The 17,351-nt window shown below is 37.8% G+C and overlaps 1 protein-coding gene across 2 annotated transcripts in view; it reads right to left on the reverse strand.

Moving 5' to 3' along the window:
• Window positions 1–16,043, reverse strand: part of LOC116173057 (band 3 anion transport protein-like) — a 36,843-nt gene extending 20,800 nt beyond the window's left edge. The window contains exons 1-7 of one of the 2 annotated variants that reach the window (XM_031490341.1): window positions 15,933–16,043; window positions 15,519–15,792; window positions 15,086–15,466; window positions 14,849–14,971; window positions 8,814–10,298; window positions 8,512–8,768; window positions 5,547–5,970 (exon numbers count right to left, since the gene is read on the reverse strand). In XM_031490341.1, coding sequence (XP_031346201.1) covers window positions 5,547–5,970; window positions 8,512–8,768; window positions 8,814–10,298; window positions 14,849–14,971; window positions 15,086–15,466; window positions 15,519–15,792; window positions 15,933–15,970 — 2,982 coding nt within the window. In that variant the 5' untranslated portion in view covers window positions 15,971–16,043. The remainder of the gene's footprint in view (window positions 1–5,546; window positions 5,971–8,511; window positions 8,769–8,813; window positions 10,299–14,848; window positions 14,972–15,085; window positions 15,467–15,518; window positions 15,793–15,932) is intronic. The other variant, XM_031490342.1, reaches the window with a different exon arrangement.
• Window positions 16,044–17,351: the final 1,308 nt, after the last annotated feature.

Raw genomic sequence — 17,351 nt, forward strand, 5'->3', positions numbered from 1 at the left:
AACACTACATGCAATGTTCAATTATCGTCGCAATGGCATTATGCCAAGAACTCGAGAGTGATCGACACAAGTCTGATTTTGAAATAAGTTTGCTGCAATGTTTAATTAGAAATCAAAAGACACCCTAAACCGTTTTGGAAACAGTTTCTGTACCCCCCTTCTTGTATATTATTAACTTAAAAAATTAAAAATATCTGTAGGATGACCTACAGTTTTCCGGCGATTATTTATATAACTTTACAAGAGCAATCCAAGGATAATTATGGATAAGATTAAGAGATTTTTCGGTAGCACCAATCTGTATCATATTATTAGCCCTAGAGGGGTCAATAAATTATCATTACACTACAAACAGAATCCATTGTAACCAATTGTGGAATTTAGACAACTAACGATAAGCAAAGAATGCCTGATGATTTAGTGGCATTGGCATTATTGTTTAGCTTTAGTTAAACGATTTTGTTAATGCTTTGTATCTTATCAGTATACGTTATTGAAAACCTTCAATGCTTATTTGGTATGGCATGTAGTCATTCTATCCGCAAATATTTACAAGATAAACACGCCCAAGTAATACTATGTATCTCGGCGTAAAAACGGAATTTGTAGCGATAAGAGTGATAGGCATGTTTGCGTAATTTTAGGAAATGGTTTATGTTTACAGGATGTTTCAAAAGCCACATACGGTTTTCAGCTAACTCGAGAGCGATCCATCTTTAACAGGAAGTTACTTTGCACACACCAATTATACAGGGTGGTTTACCAGCATTTTTTACGTGGTGAGAAGGTCAATTGGTCATAAAATACCGAGTGGTTCTAAAAATGGGGATGGATGCGTTTCTTTTATGATCTCAATGTCATCAGGTTTCATTTAAATTAATTGTTTGTCATGCCGCTTTAATTTGCCAGTGCCATAAGTTTTTTGCATTTAATCAATTAAAAAAAAGATTACACTGAAAGGTGATTTAAAACAGTTGTTAGGAGCTGCGAACATATCAATGGCACATAAATTACACTTCTTTAACGAATTGTTAGAAAACCGTTTATGGGCTCTATTTAAAGCGTAGTCTCATTATCGCAAACAATAGTGTACATAAAACTAAATCTATCAGAAATTCTCAGGTAGAAATCCGCTGATTACTTTCTATTCTATCACTCATTAGGGGGTTAATTGTAAAGTGATTGATAATTCCATGGGTTAACATTCAAAACGTTAATGTTTTTCTTTACAGAAAGCTCGCCCCTCACTTAGCAAATGAAAAAGCCTGCCCCAATTAAATTTTATAACTTTGGTTGTGTCGCTAATTAATGAAGAGGGGAGAAATTTTGGGCTTTAATAAGATTAAACACAGTTTAATGATTAATGGTTACCTTTATTTTTTGGTTTTTGCACCATATTTTATGTTTATTATACCGTTTTCCTGATATCTTCTTGAATTTGGCCCTCTTTGTTTGTTTTGCAAAGTTTTAAATGATCATTTCGGCGTCGCCGTTTTGAACGAGGACTTTTAACATTGAAATTGCTGTAGCTGATTACAGAAGTACAGAAAATAGCGTAGATATATACCGCAGGGCTAGTGCGTCCTAATCCCTTGGGTGTTTATTGCCCACAAATACGTTTCGGGCAACAATCTACACCCTCGAGATTAAAACACACATTTTAGTCCCTTGGTATATAGGTAGAATATACTATTTTAAGTTTTTAGTTCGTGTTGACATTCCTCCGCGCCTGCCGGTATATTGAAAAAAATCGACACTTCCAAATTCAACCCAAAAGTGGAAAACAATTAGTGCATTTTTTTAGATAAAGTGCGGGAAAATGGCAGAAGTAATTACCTAGTAAAAGGTCGAATTGCCAATGTCGATACAGGAGTAGAGTTTCGACAATTCGAAATCCACCATGACTCGTTAAAGGGCGATATGGGCAGGGGCGGACTGGCAAGGGGGGGGGCGGGTGGCGATTGCCACCTAGCCTGTAGATCATAATGGCCCGTTGGAAATTTATAAGTATGTGCTGTATTTAGTTTCTTGCACTATTAATAAATTATTAACACGTTTCTCTAATTGGGGTTGATGTTAGGTTATTAAAAAATTCTGTTTTAATTGAAGTGTTTTACAATGAATTTATCATTTTTTGTCGTAGTATGAAAGTGCTGAAATACAATGATAGGCGACGCACCTCGTGTGGATTGTATATTTTGTTACTTTTAATTATCACCTGCAATTTTTAAAAAAACTTTATGGTAATTTATTTTCGAGAAAGGAGTACTTGTACTACAATGTTTTTGTGGTGCACCTCAGAGCTAACCCCCCCCCCCCCCCCGCCACCATCATTACTACACTAATACTTTAATGGCCCATACCATTTCGATTGGATTATACTCGCAGTGATATGGAGGAAGTCTCAAAACACTGCAAATCTAACGAAAATCGTTTGACGGATTGATATTATTGACAGATCAATAATTGGTTTATTTGTCACGACTTACGTTAATGACGTAATTTTTTTGTCTCAATCGATTTAAATGTAATTAAGAGAGAATCGCATTTATGACGTCAGGTTCAGCACCAGTGAAACAAAGTATACATATATCATACGAATTGTAGCTGATAGTCACCAAAAGTTTTTGGTGAAAGAATTTTAGTGATAGGTCTTACCGTTTTCGAGTAAATGATATTTCTATATGCAGCTCGTGCGCGCCCGTGGTCCGTCTAGCAGCGCACTTGCTTGGCTGCTATCGGCGCCGGCCGGATAGCGGGCTTGCCACCTGTAGTGGAGCGAAATCATGCCAAAAACTATAATGCCAAATGGAAAGCGGAGCTGTTCTGCATATTATATTGAAAACATAATGTAACTACATTATCAGAAAAAAATACGAAAGTCGATAAATCAATTATTGTGCGACATAAACTTCACTCTGCGGGAAATTTTTTTGAATTATTGTTGGCAGTACTTCTAGTGTTACAGTTTCTGTGCGCACAGTAACATGGACAGGTATCCAAATATTACTTTATATGGACCATCCAACATCTTCGATGTTGTCGAGTGTTGGTTTGCATTGTTTCCTGCGGTACCACACGTTTAATCGGTAAAAGTATGTGTTACGGTGAAAGTAATTATAATGTCATTGTGATAAAATTAGGGTTCCTTTCCTGTCTAAACTTTAGGGGAAGGGAAACTACTGCCATTTAGGAAACTGCGAAGATATTGAATTTAAAAAAAATCATTCTGGAGACTGTTCAACAAAGCGCTTACTATTTGGCATTATAGAACTGAAACAATTATAACAATATCTCGTGCGGGAGCGGAGATATTCCGGGGTAAATCTCTAAAAACATAAATTTTTATGAAGACACTTTTGAGTGGTTTTTTTTACTATAAAAAATGTCATGACCACCGGAAAATGTCGTAAAACACCATTTCGGATGCAGAATTACAATATCTACATACTCTACTGGGTCTGATCTTGTTATACCTCGAAAAAAAATTTTGTCACATTTTTGGCCCGATTTCGCTCCACTATTAGGAAGTGACTTCTATTGCTCCCATGTGCAAGTCGGTCATGGATCTAGAGGTCTATATTAATGACAAGTTATTTTAAAGTTTCAAGCGAATATAGACGAGCGAGAAACAAAAGGACGGACAGAAAGTTCGAATGACCGAAATTTAATCAGTTAGTTCCTTGACCATTGTCTATCCATTACTGAAAACAGAATTGGAAAATTCGAATGTTCGCGAATTATCATGTACCTACATAGACGTACGGACGGACAGCAAGGCCGAAATCATGAACAAGCTGGGTCGCTCCTTAATAATTACAACTGACAAAATTGCGTTGCTTTTAAATTTAATTACTGCAATTTTTTCCCATTTAAAAACGTTTGTTCTAGCTTCATACTTAAAATCCGAAACAACTCAGTGTGAATGGAGTACATCGTATTTTGTTTTAAAAAATTATTATTCGCATGCAGAGCGGAATAATAAAAAATTAATATTGTTCACGACAGTACCACAATCTACTTCCACCAATGATGAATATTTCACCTACGGAAGTGGAATAACGGTATTCGTAGCTCGGTGGGTGGCGTGATTTAAAGCATACTGAGAAGAAAGTCGGCTACGCGGCATAAATAAACTGTAATTTAATCAAATTCAGTATGTACATTTGAGCTGAAATGATAAAAAAAATGCCACCCGATGAACACGTTTCTTGAGACCACATACAAATTAACAACAAATACACAAAACAGCTACCCAAATATGGAAATTGGCCTTCGTTCCACTTTAATGTTTAACGATATACCAATAAATCAGCAGCAAACAAAGGGGTGTAAATATAGCATTTACAGCGAATTGCCGGCTAATAAACAATTATTTGACTTCTTAGCATGTGCTGAAATGAATGGTACAATTGATTGAGAAGAATCAAATGACGCTAAATAAATATGACATTAATTGATTAAATTGCTTTATATTAACTTCCCTCGATTTGTTACAGCATATTAACCGCGAACGTGCTTTTCGAACGGCACCGAGTAATCCATTTGGGCGAAACAATGCGACGTCAGGAAGTACACGAAAAATATCTTTCAGAAGTAGGGCAACTTTCGATCTTGTTAACAGTTCGGCTACAGCATGTTTGTTCACTTTATTTGGGAGGAAAACGAAAGCGCAATGCGTAGCTAAATTAATTTCATAAAAATCTTCTCCGGCAACTTAATTGAATAATTTGGAAGAATGGAATTTAGTTGCTTTTTCTTGTAGAATCAATCAAAAATGTAATTAAGTTAGGACAATGCACCGTAAACTGCTCATTTGTTCCAACCAGATGCGACGCATAAACGGAGTTCTTCACCCCGTCACGAAAAATCGAGTCCAGATTTAGAAACGTACCGTATAACATTCTAAAAACTTTCGATGGGCTTCTTTGCAAAAAATTTTAAATAGAAACATCCCATTTTCTCAAAGCTCCCTTCTATTAGGTAAGTTCAAAAAACACCTACTGTGTCAAAATAGATCCAAATTGTACGTAAAAAAACGTAACAATTGTGATATATCAGATATTAAAAGCTAATGCCTTATAGTTACAAAATTCCCCACTGACTAAAACAATAAAAACGGCAGATCGTAAACGTTTCACGCAGTAGAAACAGTTAAAGTGGTTAAATTAAAGTCACATCCTTACTGCCCATTGTTAGAAAAGCAATAATAAGCTTTAGAATTGAATTTATCGCAGTAATAAAATAAGTTGTATATGTTTTAGTGAATAACGAATAGAAAAAACTGCACGAAATTAAGATTAATTCAAAAAAGTTAATGTACTCTAGGCTAGTCAACTAATTGCATAACGGCGAAGATTGCTATATATGGAAAGTAATTATTTCATCCATGCCCACATGCAAATAAAATGTACAGTCACTGACACAATTACAGCTCTCCGATAGCTGAAGTTCAGTTCCGTTCAAAAATGTAATAAAGGAATACGCTATTTAAATAAATCGTGTACTGTAGACGACATATAGAAAAGTAAAAAAAAGGATCCTACCTTTCTGACGTAGGACGCAGCGGGATGATGTTTCGGCGGCATGAAGAACAACCTGATCCTATCGAAGAATTGTATTCCGTTGGTGGAGGCGACTCCCATGTAAAGGAATACTCCAAATAATACTGACATCGGGACCAATCGAAGAAGGGGTGACATCAATACAGAAACACCGATGAGTAGGGAAACGACGAACGCGGACACTCGCTGTTCCTTAACTTCTATGATGTGCGGCTTTTCGCCAGGCGCGTGCGTCCTGGACATGACGGTAACGGCTTGGACGTGAGCGACGGATCGGACGGTCGCGACGCACACCCATGGAGCGCCGATGAAGCCGCATCCGACGTTTAGTAGACAAATTAATACTATGTCTAGGTGGAAACCGCTGCCTTTCTTTAGCTTTCGTTCTGGCTTGTCGATGATTAATCTGAAACAAAAAGTATAAATGAAATTTTCGTCAACATTTGTGATTATTATTATACATCATATCCGGAGAAAGAATCGGTCCATGGTATTCCCTACCTGTCGTAAAACGCGACTAAAATGAAACCGAATGACTCCAGGGATAAGGAATCAACCCCCATCAAGTGCCAACGGCTTCATCGCGGAAAAGCAGTTTGGAGAAGGGCATCATCTTGTCTTTGTAGAGAAACCTCTCCAAAAGAGGGATGAACAACTAAAGTCAACGGCATAGCATGCATAAAGCAACTGGAAACCACTGGATTAAAGATCTATAGTTGACGGTGACAGAAACGAGAAACGAATACGCATATTAAGAAGAAAGAGAGGAGTACGATTAGATTAGGGGCGTGGAATGTTAGAACCTTTCCTCAAGGCGAAAAACTAGAAAACCTAAAAAGATAAATGCGAAGAACTAATTTGGACCTTATTGATGCCAGTGAAGTGAGATAGAGCGGACGTGCAGTAGAAAAAAGCAGAACATTTCACCTGCTATTTACAGTGGTGATAAAAAGAGTAAGAAAAGGAGTGGGGTTTATGGCGAATAAAAGGTGTACTAGCTGTAGTCAAGCCCGTTCGATTTATGTGCGGGATTAATCCCGCAAAAATCCTGAGGGCAGAGGGATCCCGGTATACAATTTATTATCGTTGTCAGGGATTAAGGTAAAGGTCCACCTTATAAGAAATTGTACCTATTGGTTTTTGTCTCAAAATTAAAACTCGCTTTTTATCCGAAGCTGCGGAAAAATAAGTTCAAGAAGCTCTCGAATAGACGTTGGAGTGGATTATCTTTTATGATCGTCTAAAGTAGGGTAGATTTGATTGGTCTTTTGTCTGCTCCCAAAACAAAGTCTTTTAAGAACATGTAAGTACGATCACAAAGCCTTTATTTATTGTATTCATTAAACAATTTGTCGGAGGAACTACTTCAATCCCAAGCATACTTCACACTAACATGTATCACTGCGATTGGATTGAAATTTGTTGTTAATTTGCACTTTTCTAAAGAACAATGAGTTCACGTGTCCTGATTTCTACGTAATGTTTATTGCGAGAACCGGGAACGCTCTTATTACATTATCTATTAGCTTTTATTGCAGAAGTCAAGTATATTCACTATTAGTGAATCCGCTCTTTTTATACAAAATTTACTATAAGAACGAATTTATCATTTTTGGTAAAAATTGAAGCTTAAATACAGGGACCACAACCAAATGTTTTCCTGAAAACTACGCATCCCAATAACTTCAAGATTAACATTTCTTTTTTAGTGTACTTTTTCCTATCTTGTACAATTTCGTGAAATTCCTGCATCAAGATTTTAGTGTGTCCTTTTGCGTAGAAATCAAGAACGAAGTAAATTTTTATCAAACACAAGAAAGTGTATGTACTACTACAATATTAGCTAACAATTAGAGTGCCCATAATAAATTCCCACCTTTTTATCTGATGATACAATAGATATTTCTCCTATATCAATGAACTAAAGCGGCATTAGCACCTCAAATAGTAGATAGTCTATCTTATCTTATTTTATTTTTGTATGTGCGTCCAGAAGATAAGATCGAGTCCAAATAGATAAAGAAAGCTTTCTTTTACTGCTGTATTATAAATTACCTTAGAGAAATGGTGTTCTTTCATAGGTTCAAAATCAAAGCTAAAGTCAAAATGTTTCCAAACACCTGATGATTAATTTTGAACCGTGATTTGATACATAGATGGTCTTGAAGGTAATTAAATATCATAAAAAAGCAAAACCTCTTTACATGACTGTGTGACAAAAATTGACAACGTCGCCTTTATTTGTACCGACCGCCTTTGAAGATTTAAAGTTGGTAACACTTTGAAAGTAGGATCTTTCAACTCTTATTCTGCTTATTAAGTCAAACAAAACCACCCAGTAATAATAAACCATCCACTTTGCAACAGTAAAGCTATCACTATTAGGGACAACAGAAAGAGAAAGTACACACACTCACAAATTCTGCCCAAGCTCTGTGGATTTGGGTACATTCAATTGCCGATTTTTCTAAATTTGACAAAATGTGCGAATAGGTTTCAGCCAGTTATAATGTTAAAATGGCCATTTTCTTCGCCTGCTATAAGAATTGTTCATTAAAAGCTCTGTGCAAATGATGGACTAAATTCATCCATCCAGGTGCTCGATGAAGATCCTGAAAATGGAGTGCCCAGTGCCCAAATGGGAACGGTGTCCTTTCCGCAAAAGTTCTTTGAAGCAGATGGCGCAGCTAAGCTGAATCTTTTATGCTGGACCAAGACTTGGACGATTCTGCTCCCTATGTGTTCCCGTCCGGGAAGATAACAATGGACGCAAAAAGGAAGTAAAAACTGTAAATTAACTCATAATTTGAAGTAAGCAAATCAAATTGGACCTCCCTCCACAATCAACTCACACGAGCTCTCTAATTTTGGTAATGTGGAGTAGCCGTTAGTTAAAACTCCGCCCACTACACACAAAAATAAGTAAGCATAGTGGAGAAAAACTTACTCTGTAATATGCGTTTCCATGAACAGTAAAATGTAAACGAGCAGAGCCGGAACGCCTGCAGCGAAGGCAACCCACAATTCGATCGGTTGTAGCGTGCCTTTAGGGTCGACTAACCACCCGCGCACTTCTGGATTGGACGGCGTAAAACCTTTCGGAACGGTAAGCCTCTGCGTGTGAGTATTGGGAACGAAGTAATTGAGCGAAGCCATTATTACTATAGCGATCGGAACGCCAAAATCGCCCAGCGCTCTTCTAGCCTGTAAATTGATCTCTCATAATTGCACAACGCGATAAATACTTACATTGCGACCCAAAAACTGACTATTTCGAAACAGTAGCAGATAGTAGGCGATGGCAAACGTCCCCAATGATAAGATGGTACATAGCAGCGCGGTATTTGGTTGGTTGAGGGGTCCAATAGAGTCGTACAATGGCACGGATGGAGGAACTGATGAATTCTTGATGATAGCAGTAAGCTCACTTACATTTCTTGCAAAGAGGTTATCTGTTGTCGAGTTATACACGGTCTCGTTTAACTCCTGCATTAGATTGTTTAGGTTGTAGTAAGTCCCACGCAGAGGATGGCGAGTGAACACCAATACTAAATTCATCACGCTCTCCACAATGTACAATAGCGAAATAAGAGCCGAAAAAATTTCCTCTGTGAACCTCGAAAACCACTTCACAAAGACGCTACCCTCAACAGAAGCAACCAGCAACGCAATTACTCCCAGCCATATGCCAATATAAAATCGAATTGTTAAGTAATCAATGCCGCTGCTCTTGCAAAACTGATACAAACTTTCGTCGAACAGCAGTAGAGGTCCAGTAGTTCCGACAATCACAAGCGGCTGTCCACCCAGAAGAGCGAAGATTAGTCCGGCGACCGAAGTTGCCACAAGAGTTTCTGATACTCCGATGAGATTCTGTGTTTTATCACTCATTAGACCACCAAAGGTTATGGCACCGGAAAGCGCCGCGAAATACATAAACAGAGCAGCTGCCGCGCATTGGGGATTCAAGCCGCTTTTAAGATCAGACAAATAAAACGGATACCTCCTTTTCAGGTCGTTAATCAGACCGCCGAAAGGTCTTCGAGTTCTCTCCAACGGATTCGGAAATGGGGGCTTCTTACCGCCATCGTCGCTTACCAACATCGGTTTCGCTACCTCGCCCACGGCCTTCTTTAAGGCGTCCTCTTTGCGTTTACGTATGCGCTCGCTTTTCGCTTTGATTTCTTCGATTGGAAGAAGCGCCTGCCGTTCCCAATCGCCCGGCGGCAACACGATCGAGTCGTCCAAAAACTCGTTAATCGCCGACAGGAGCGCCTTACGATTGTACGCCTCGTAGGCGATATTATGAAACTCGTGGTTCGCCATAAGAGTCGATATCGACCTCCCTACCTCGTGGTAGTCGAGGTTGGCTCCCTTCGGACCTAACAGTATGAAGATGAAACGCACTGGGATGTTGACTTCGATCAGTGATGGTATGTAGACTGCTTCGGCTAAACGGATAAAGGCGATGGCGGGTTGCTCCAAAAAATCAACGTCCCCGACGAGCACGCTGGTGCTTTGGGCGTCGGAAGGAATTCGCTTGAGGATGGGATCGTTCTGGGCTTTCTTCATATCTTCGCTGCTGATGGTGTACATTTCCTCTTTCATGTCTATGGACGTGTGATTATTTGGTAACAAATGCCCTTCGGACTCTACGTTTCGTCCAATCTTTTTGGAGCCGAAAGGGACGTCGATTTGATAGCTGGCTTTTCGCTTCTCCGCGTCGGAAAGGTTCTAGAATGAGACATTTTATATTAACTCAGTTGGGAGTAGAATAAGTGCTTCGCTGCGATACAGTCCCTAATTGGACTTAGCGGTTATTTAAATCAAAACGTGCAAAGATTAAAAACACAGACACAAAATGTGCATAATAGCGTGGAAAAACAAGTGTTGGTAAAGCGATAAATAGTGAGAGAAAAAACTACACGATACATATTTAATGAGACTACGGATTTGTCTAAAAAGCTTATTCGGAAAACCTGTAGAGCCAAAGTACTTTTTAAAATCAAAAAGAGCGTGCGACAGCAGAAAATGGGGTACGCCGTCACAACTCGAGCAGGTAATGAATTTATGGAAAATTGGCGAGCTTTATTAAAAGCACAGAGCGGTTTCGTTGTCCTAATACCGTCCTCGTAAAAACGAGAAATTATAACAATGAATTCTTTTCCCTTAACGTTCCCATCTTAATATTAAAAACAATACTGCAAAATAGGTAAGGGGATGGCATAAAATGAGGTATAATTTATACGACAGTCGTTGAAAACGCTTATGTATCTTCTCTAGTAAATTCATACCGAAAGGGTTTTGCTTACAGTGGATAAACAGAAAGAAAATAAATGGTTTGTTATTATCTGCGCGGAATTTCCTTAAATAATACCGCACTACAAACAAGGCAATAAAAGTTAATCTTGTTAGATAAATTTTCGAAATACCGCTTTTCTTAAACGTACCCTTCCTTCCTCATTATTGTCTTGATTTATTTGGGTATTAACTGTTTACTTAGCTACTTTCAGTGTTTCTTGAATTTATAGTTAGGAGAGAAGTACCTGAAACTAGGGAATATGAATAGGGACAGCATTTTATGAATGCAAATGACCTAAAAGCATATAGTACCACCACCCCCTATCACAAAACGCAAAAGAGCGTGAACCAACCAGAAATTTGAAAGGAGCCATGGATTCTATTTTCAATCCTTATTAGTTGCAGTAATGAAGGTGGCGGGGGGGGGGGGGGGGGGGGGGGGTAGCTCTGAGGTGCACCACAAAAATATTTTAAAGTACTCCTTTCTCGAAAATAAATTACCATACAGTTTTTTTTTAAATTGCAGCTGATAATTAAAAGTAACAAAATATACAATCCACACGAGGTGCGTCGCCTATCATTGTATTTCAGCACTTTCATGCTACGACAAAAAAAGATAAATTCATTGTAAAACACTTCAATTAAAACAGAATTTTTTAACAACCTAACATCAACCCCAATTAGAGAAACGTGTTAATAATTTATTAATAGTGCAAGAAACTAAATACAGCACATACTTATAAATTTCCAACGGGCCATTATGATCTACAGGCTAGGTGGCAATCGCCCCCCCCCCCCGTGCCAGTCCGTTTTTTTTCCCGAGAAATTTTGGTGCAGTCGATTTTTAGTAAAAAAGGAAGGTAATAACTGCTTCTTTTTGAGCCCCGAAAAAAAAATTGTCTCAGATCGACCCGGAAAAAAATTTTCTTATAGAATGTGGCCTGTAGAATCCATAATTTCAAACAGTTCCAAGATTGGGCTACTAGTTCAAAAGTTACAGCCCTTTGAATTTTCTTTCGAAATTGGTTTCTGTCTATAACTTTTGATTGAGAAGTCTAAACGAAAAAGTACGAATTGTTTTGGATTCTACGCACCAAAATTAATGAGAAAAAGTGTTTTTCCGAGAAATTTGGGTGCAGTCGATTTTTGTAAAAAAGGAAGGTAATACACTGCCTTTTTTTGTGCCCCAAAAAAAAAATTGTCTCAGATCGACCCGGAAAAAAAATTTTCTTATAGAATGTGGCCTGTAGAATCCATAATTTCAAACAGTTCCAAGATTGGCTACTAGTTCAAAAGTTACAGCCCTTTAAATTTTCTTTCGAAATTGGTTTCTAGTCTATAACTTTTGATTGAGAAGTCTGATCGAAAAAGTACGAATTGATTTGGATTCTACGCACCCAAATTAATAAGAATAAGTGTTTTCCCGAGAAATTTTGGTGTAGTTGAATTTTGGTAAAAAAGGAAGGGGCGAACTGGGTACTTACGGGCCATTAAAGTATTAGTGTAGTAATGAAGGTGGCGAGGGGGGGGGGTTAGCTCTGAGGTGCACCACAAAAACATTTTAAAGTACTCCTTTCTCGAAAATCAATTACCATACAGTTTTTTTTTAAATTGCAGCTGATAATTAAAAGTAACAAAATATACAATCCACACGAGGTGCGTCGCCTATCATTGTATTTCAGCACTTTCAAAATACTACGACAAAAAATGATAAATTCATTGTAAAACACTTCAATTAAAACAGAATTTTTTAACAACCTAACATCAACCCCAATTAGAGAAACGTGTTAATAATTTATTAATAGTGCAAGAAACTAAATACAGCACATACTTATAAATTTCCAACGGACCATTATGATCTACAGGCTAGGTGGCAATCGCCACCCGCCCCCCCGTGCCAGTCCGCCCCTGAAAATTATATATAATTAATCGCTAACAATTTCTGCGCCGTCCGAATGAAATATTGCGCCCTAACAGAAAATAAGCTATATCAAAAACTATATTATCAAATAATGACACAAAATTCAGGGTATCCCAACTAAATTCGCAGTTGGGAAGATTATTGTAACGTAAATTAATTACGTGATTTATTTGTTTACAATTGACTAAAACTAAATTTGTAAGTGTTAAAACGGATTAATTTATAACAGTAATTATTATTTATCACTCACAATTTATTACATAAACCGAGGGCGAGTTTAATACTTCACTTCCGTTTGTATTAATCGTTCATTAAAGTATTATGGAGAGATATTGGTTACTTAATTGATTCGCAAACGATATTAGAACTGTCTAAAGCACAATTCGATTTGCTTATATAGCAAACGACCATACTTCTCGAAAGTTCTCGAATCTTCTCGAAGAAACACGTCATATTTCCCGGAAAGAATGCATCACATCCGCTTTTAGTTTCTTACAGGTGTCTATAAGGACATCTAGAATATTGGCTACAGTATCAGAAAATGGCCTAAAAAGCTTAATTTTGATATGAACAAAACTTTACCATTTTGGCAATACACCACTTCCAAAATTTCATTGTAACGCTTCTAAAAATTTTGAAACGACATCTCTCAAGACACAAGTCTTCATAAGATTTAAAATGTGCACATGGTAATTATACAACGAACTACTATACCAGACGAAACATCACGTATCTCCATTATTCATATTCTATTAAGTTTTGGCTCCCCCTGCAGGCTCTTAATTAGTCACCAGTACAAAAGGCATAATTATGTAATACTTTCAAATATTTAAAATGTGCACAGTGTGAATTTGAAACACTTTATCACCATATCTTGAAACGGCATCTCTTAACTTTCAAAACTTCAAAGAATTTAAAATGTGCACATTGTAATGACATTATATGGAATTGTCAATGTAGTCATCATTTTGGATATTTCTTTGGTCAGACTGTGAGTACTCATTTTTTATTTCTTGAGATTTCTTGAATTCATTTATTCGTTTCGTTCTGTCCGTTCTGTACAAAAAAACTTTACGTCACCTTAGAATTTGTATTACAGGGTGGTTTTGTAATTCTGTTACTTTTGTTTGATAATACATTTTTGTAATCTCAGGTTGTTGTCATTGAATTATGTGTCAAATAGAAGTCCAATTTAAGATTCAGGTTCAATTCCATTCAAGTATTATGATTTTTCTTTTAAGTTTGTTGTACCCGGTTTCAAAAGTTACAGCGTTTCCGTTGGAATTTACAGAATTCAATTGCGGTATTTTATTTTAGTCTGAATGTGGTAATTGTGAGATAGCTAGATGAGTCCGTGCGGAATTGTTTTCTTTATTATTTTTTTATGTGCCCGAAGGTAAAGGTCATACCACTATATAAATAAAAATTAATGTCTGTCTGTCTGTCATTGTGGAATGGTTGGACCTATACCCGCAAAGGTTTCCGAGTTAGTAAAACACTTTTACGAAATACCCACGGGAACGGGAAAAACGGGAATTTACGTTTTTCGGTCAAAAAGAGACTTCACATTTAGAACATAGGTTTCTGGGAAAGTGTACTCCGAAAGAATTTCTCGAAGTTCCCACGAAAATGCCGAAAATTCCATGTTATGTATCTGAAAATGTTGATACCTGAGAACTACTCACGTAACCTCGTGAAATCGGAAGTTTGGGTTGGAAGAATGTTCTACTAAAATCCTCGAGAAGTTATGGGATATATTCGCTTCAATTTTCGGTGTGCAAATTTTCGTTCTTAATAACAATGACAGTATTCCCGAATATTTCCAAAAATATTGTAAAATTCGGTTGGAAATACTGACGCCTCACAACACTACCTACACTATGAACCGCAGTAAATCCAGATTTGTTAGGAAATGTTTCAAATGCTATGTGGTGGTCATGCAAGCTGCTAGAGTGTTAGTGCTTTAAAAAATGAACTACTACTGATGTTACGTTTGCAAACAAAAAAAGAAAGCGTACAAATGTCACAAAAAATCGATGCAATTTAATTACAAAAAAGTTACTTGTATGTAGGAAGAAATTGAGTGACGAGGTAATAAATGCTGAGGGCACAGAGGACCTTGTGTTAAACATACGGAACAACGAGAAGGTCTGTTTGAAATGCCATTCTCTTCCAGCCACTGGGACTGTAAGTGCAATCACCAATGATGTAATTATTCCAGAGATTCGAGTAAGATTAAGGCAGAAGAGTCAAAGAGTATATACTCTTGAACCCTTCAACGCCCCCTTAGTGGACTCACCTGCAAAGAAGTATAGCTCTGCTTTCTGCTAAACCGGAAACCCCTGTCATGGTGTTCGTTAACATGTCGATGTCTAAGTAATAAAATTCTCATCAGTGGTGCTTTGTCTTCCTCGCGTATCAAGTCTTCTTTGTATAGGTCTTCGCAAACTCGATACGCGATTCCGGGCAACTCCTTCTCTTCCATGTCCAAATTTACCAAACCTTCTTCTAAACACTTTCGCAAGTTCAAAAGCGAATGAAAACTCAAGGAAGCGACGTGCGGCTTGCCCCATCTATCCACACCCTCCTCCACGTCCTCTTCGTATTTAATCCATCGCGCCGTCTCCTTCCACTCGCGATCCTCATTACCGCCAAACAACTCGTCTAATTGCACGAAAATCTACAAAAGATCCGTGGTAACGGCGTTTAACAATTTTAAACTTATAACAAACCGCGTGTGGGCTATGGTCATACATTTTCTTCATAAGGGCTGCTTGGAAGTTATCCATTCCATCCTTTCTTCCGATGTGAACAATCGACGGTCTCGACGTCCTGTGTCGGCGTAAGGCTTTCGGGTCGTCGGAACGATGACTGTCCAATTGGTCACGGTCGGCTCCCTTGAGCCGTAAGTCCTCAGGTTGGGTGGAAACTCTGCGATTTTTCGGGTGCGCATTTGATTTTGTGGAGCTGTCTTGAAGCGAGTATTTTCGAGATTTTGAGTGTCGACTGTAACGAAACGGAACACATCATTTTGTTGACACACACGCAGTATTAGTAAATTGAAATGTTAATCAAAATCGTAACATAACGCAATGTCCAACGATTGAATTAAAAAGTGAAGAGGTGATTTTCCATTTGTGACTTACAAAATACACTGGACCAATGGCCATGTCCACAAACACATGGGATCCAGATAACAATTTAAAACCCCCTGAACACAAAATAAAACCGATTAAAAGAATTCGCAGCAGTTCAAGTCATCTTTAGGTGGACTGCAAATGCAACGAGTACTAAATTAAACCTCAGTTGTAACCACTGATAATAGAAATCAATGAACTTGACCTTGTTAACGTACAAAAATTATTCAATTACCTATTTGAAGATCGTTCAAGAAATCCGATCATCTCGGCAAACGCATTTTATGTTGTGCATGTGTAAATACACTATTAAGAAGCAATGCGGCTTTACGTTCGCGATTTGTATTTTTATATTGTACATAGTTTTCCAATTACGCTTTTATCGCAAAAATCGGTGCTTTCCTTAACCGAAAAAGGAAGAATTATTGCCGCAAATACGCAATAATTCGAGGGTGAAATTGGAATCAGCTATTTACCTACATGGCATCGATTATTATTAAAAATAGTCCTTCGAGCCGGATGAAAGTTTATCAGATGTGGATGGAAGCAAGAAAAATTAAAATCTGTGGCGTCGATCTAATAATCAATCATCGATCAATGTATAAGTAAACAACGAGCCTTCTAAGTAAGTAACCGTTCATCCACATCCCTTAAACGTAAATTCATTTCACTTTGTAACCTTTATGCTAATTTAAATTAAAAATTAGCTTTTGCTTGCTACCTGCCTTTTTGTCGTCGATTTGTTTACACAACTGTACCTATAATTTACGTTGTGATAGGTATTATTGTCGTCCATTTGTTCCGAAGTAAAAAAATCTTTCAATTACGTTATCAATAGGTAACCTAAGCTAAATTTTTAGCGCATTTTTGGTAACAAAAAGGAGCTTATCATTTCACTTTGTCCGGCTGGCTGGCTGGCTGGCTGGCTGGGTGGCTGGGCGGATTGAAAAACTTTTGATCTAGACATCGTAGAGAGGTCCGGTTTTTTGCATTATCTCCGTCTTGTCGAGTTATTGGCGCAATGGATATTCATTAAGCCCGTAGTGGTTGCGTTTAATTAGAATTTGCGAAATAACTAACGCCGCTTGAAAACTTGTCCGTGCGTATATCGATTTTAGGCCGATCCGATTGACGTAGAGGAATGGCTTTTTTATAAAATATACTTTTGGCATTGCCTAACTACGGTCACTAATATGACTTATCTAGGATAACTACTTCAAGGTGAAAACTAATCAAAATCATAACACGGTGATGAGTTTTACAGTTTGTGGTATAATTTTGGTTAAAAATATCGTATCCAGGTCTGAGCGGTTTTTAGCGTAACACAACGAAGTTGAGGTAACGCTTATGTGCTCGTGTTTCCGTCTGTCCGTCCGCCCGTCCGTCCGTCCGTCCGTTCCATCGAGATCTCGGCCCCTGGGACACCTA

Source organism: Photinus pyralis, unplaced genomic scaffold (genome assembly GCF_008802855.1).
Source record: "Photinus pyralis isolate 1611_PpyrPB1 unplaced genomic scaffold, Ppyr1.3 Ppyr1.4_LG6, whole genome shotgun sequence".
Classification (NCBI taxonomy): Eukaryota; Metazoa; Arthropoda; class Insecta; order Coleoptera; family Lampyridae; genus Photinus; species Photinus pyralis.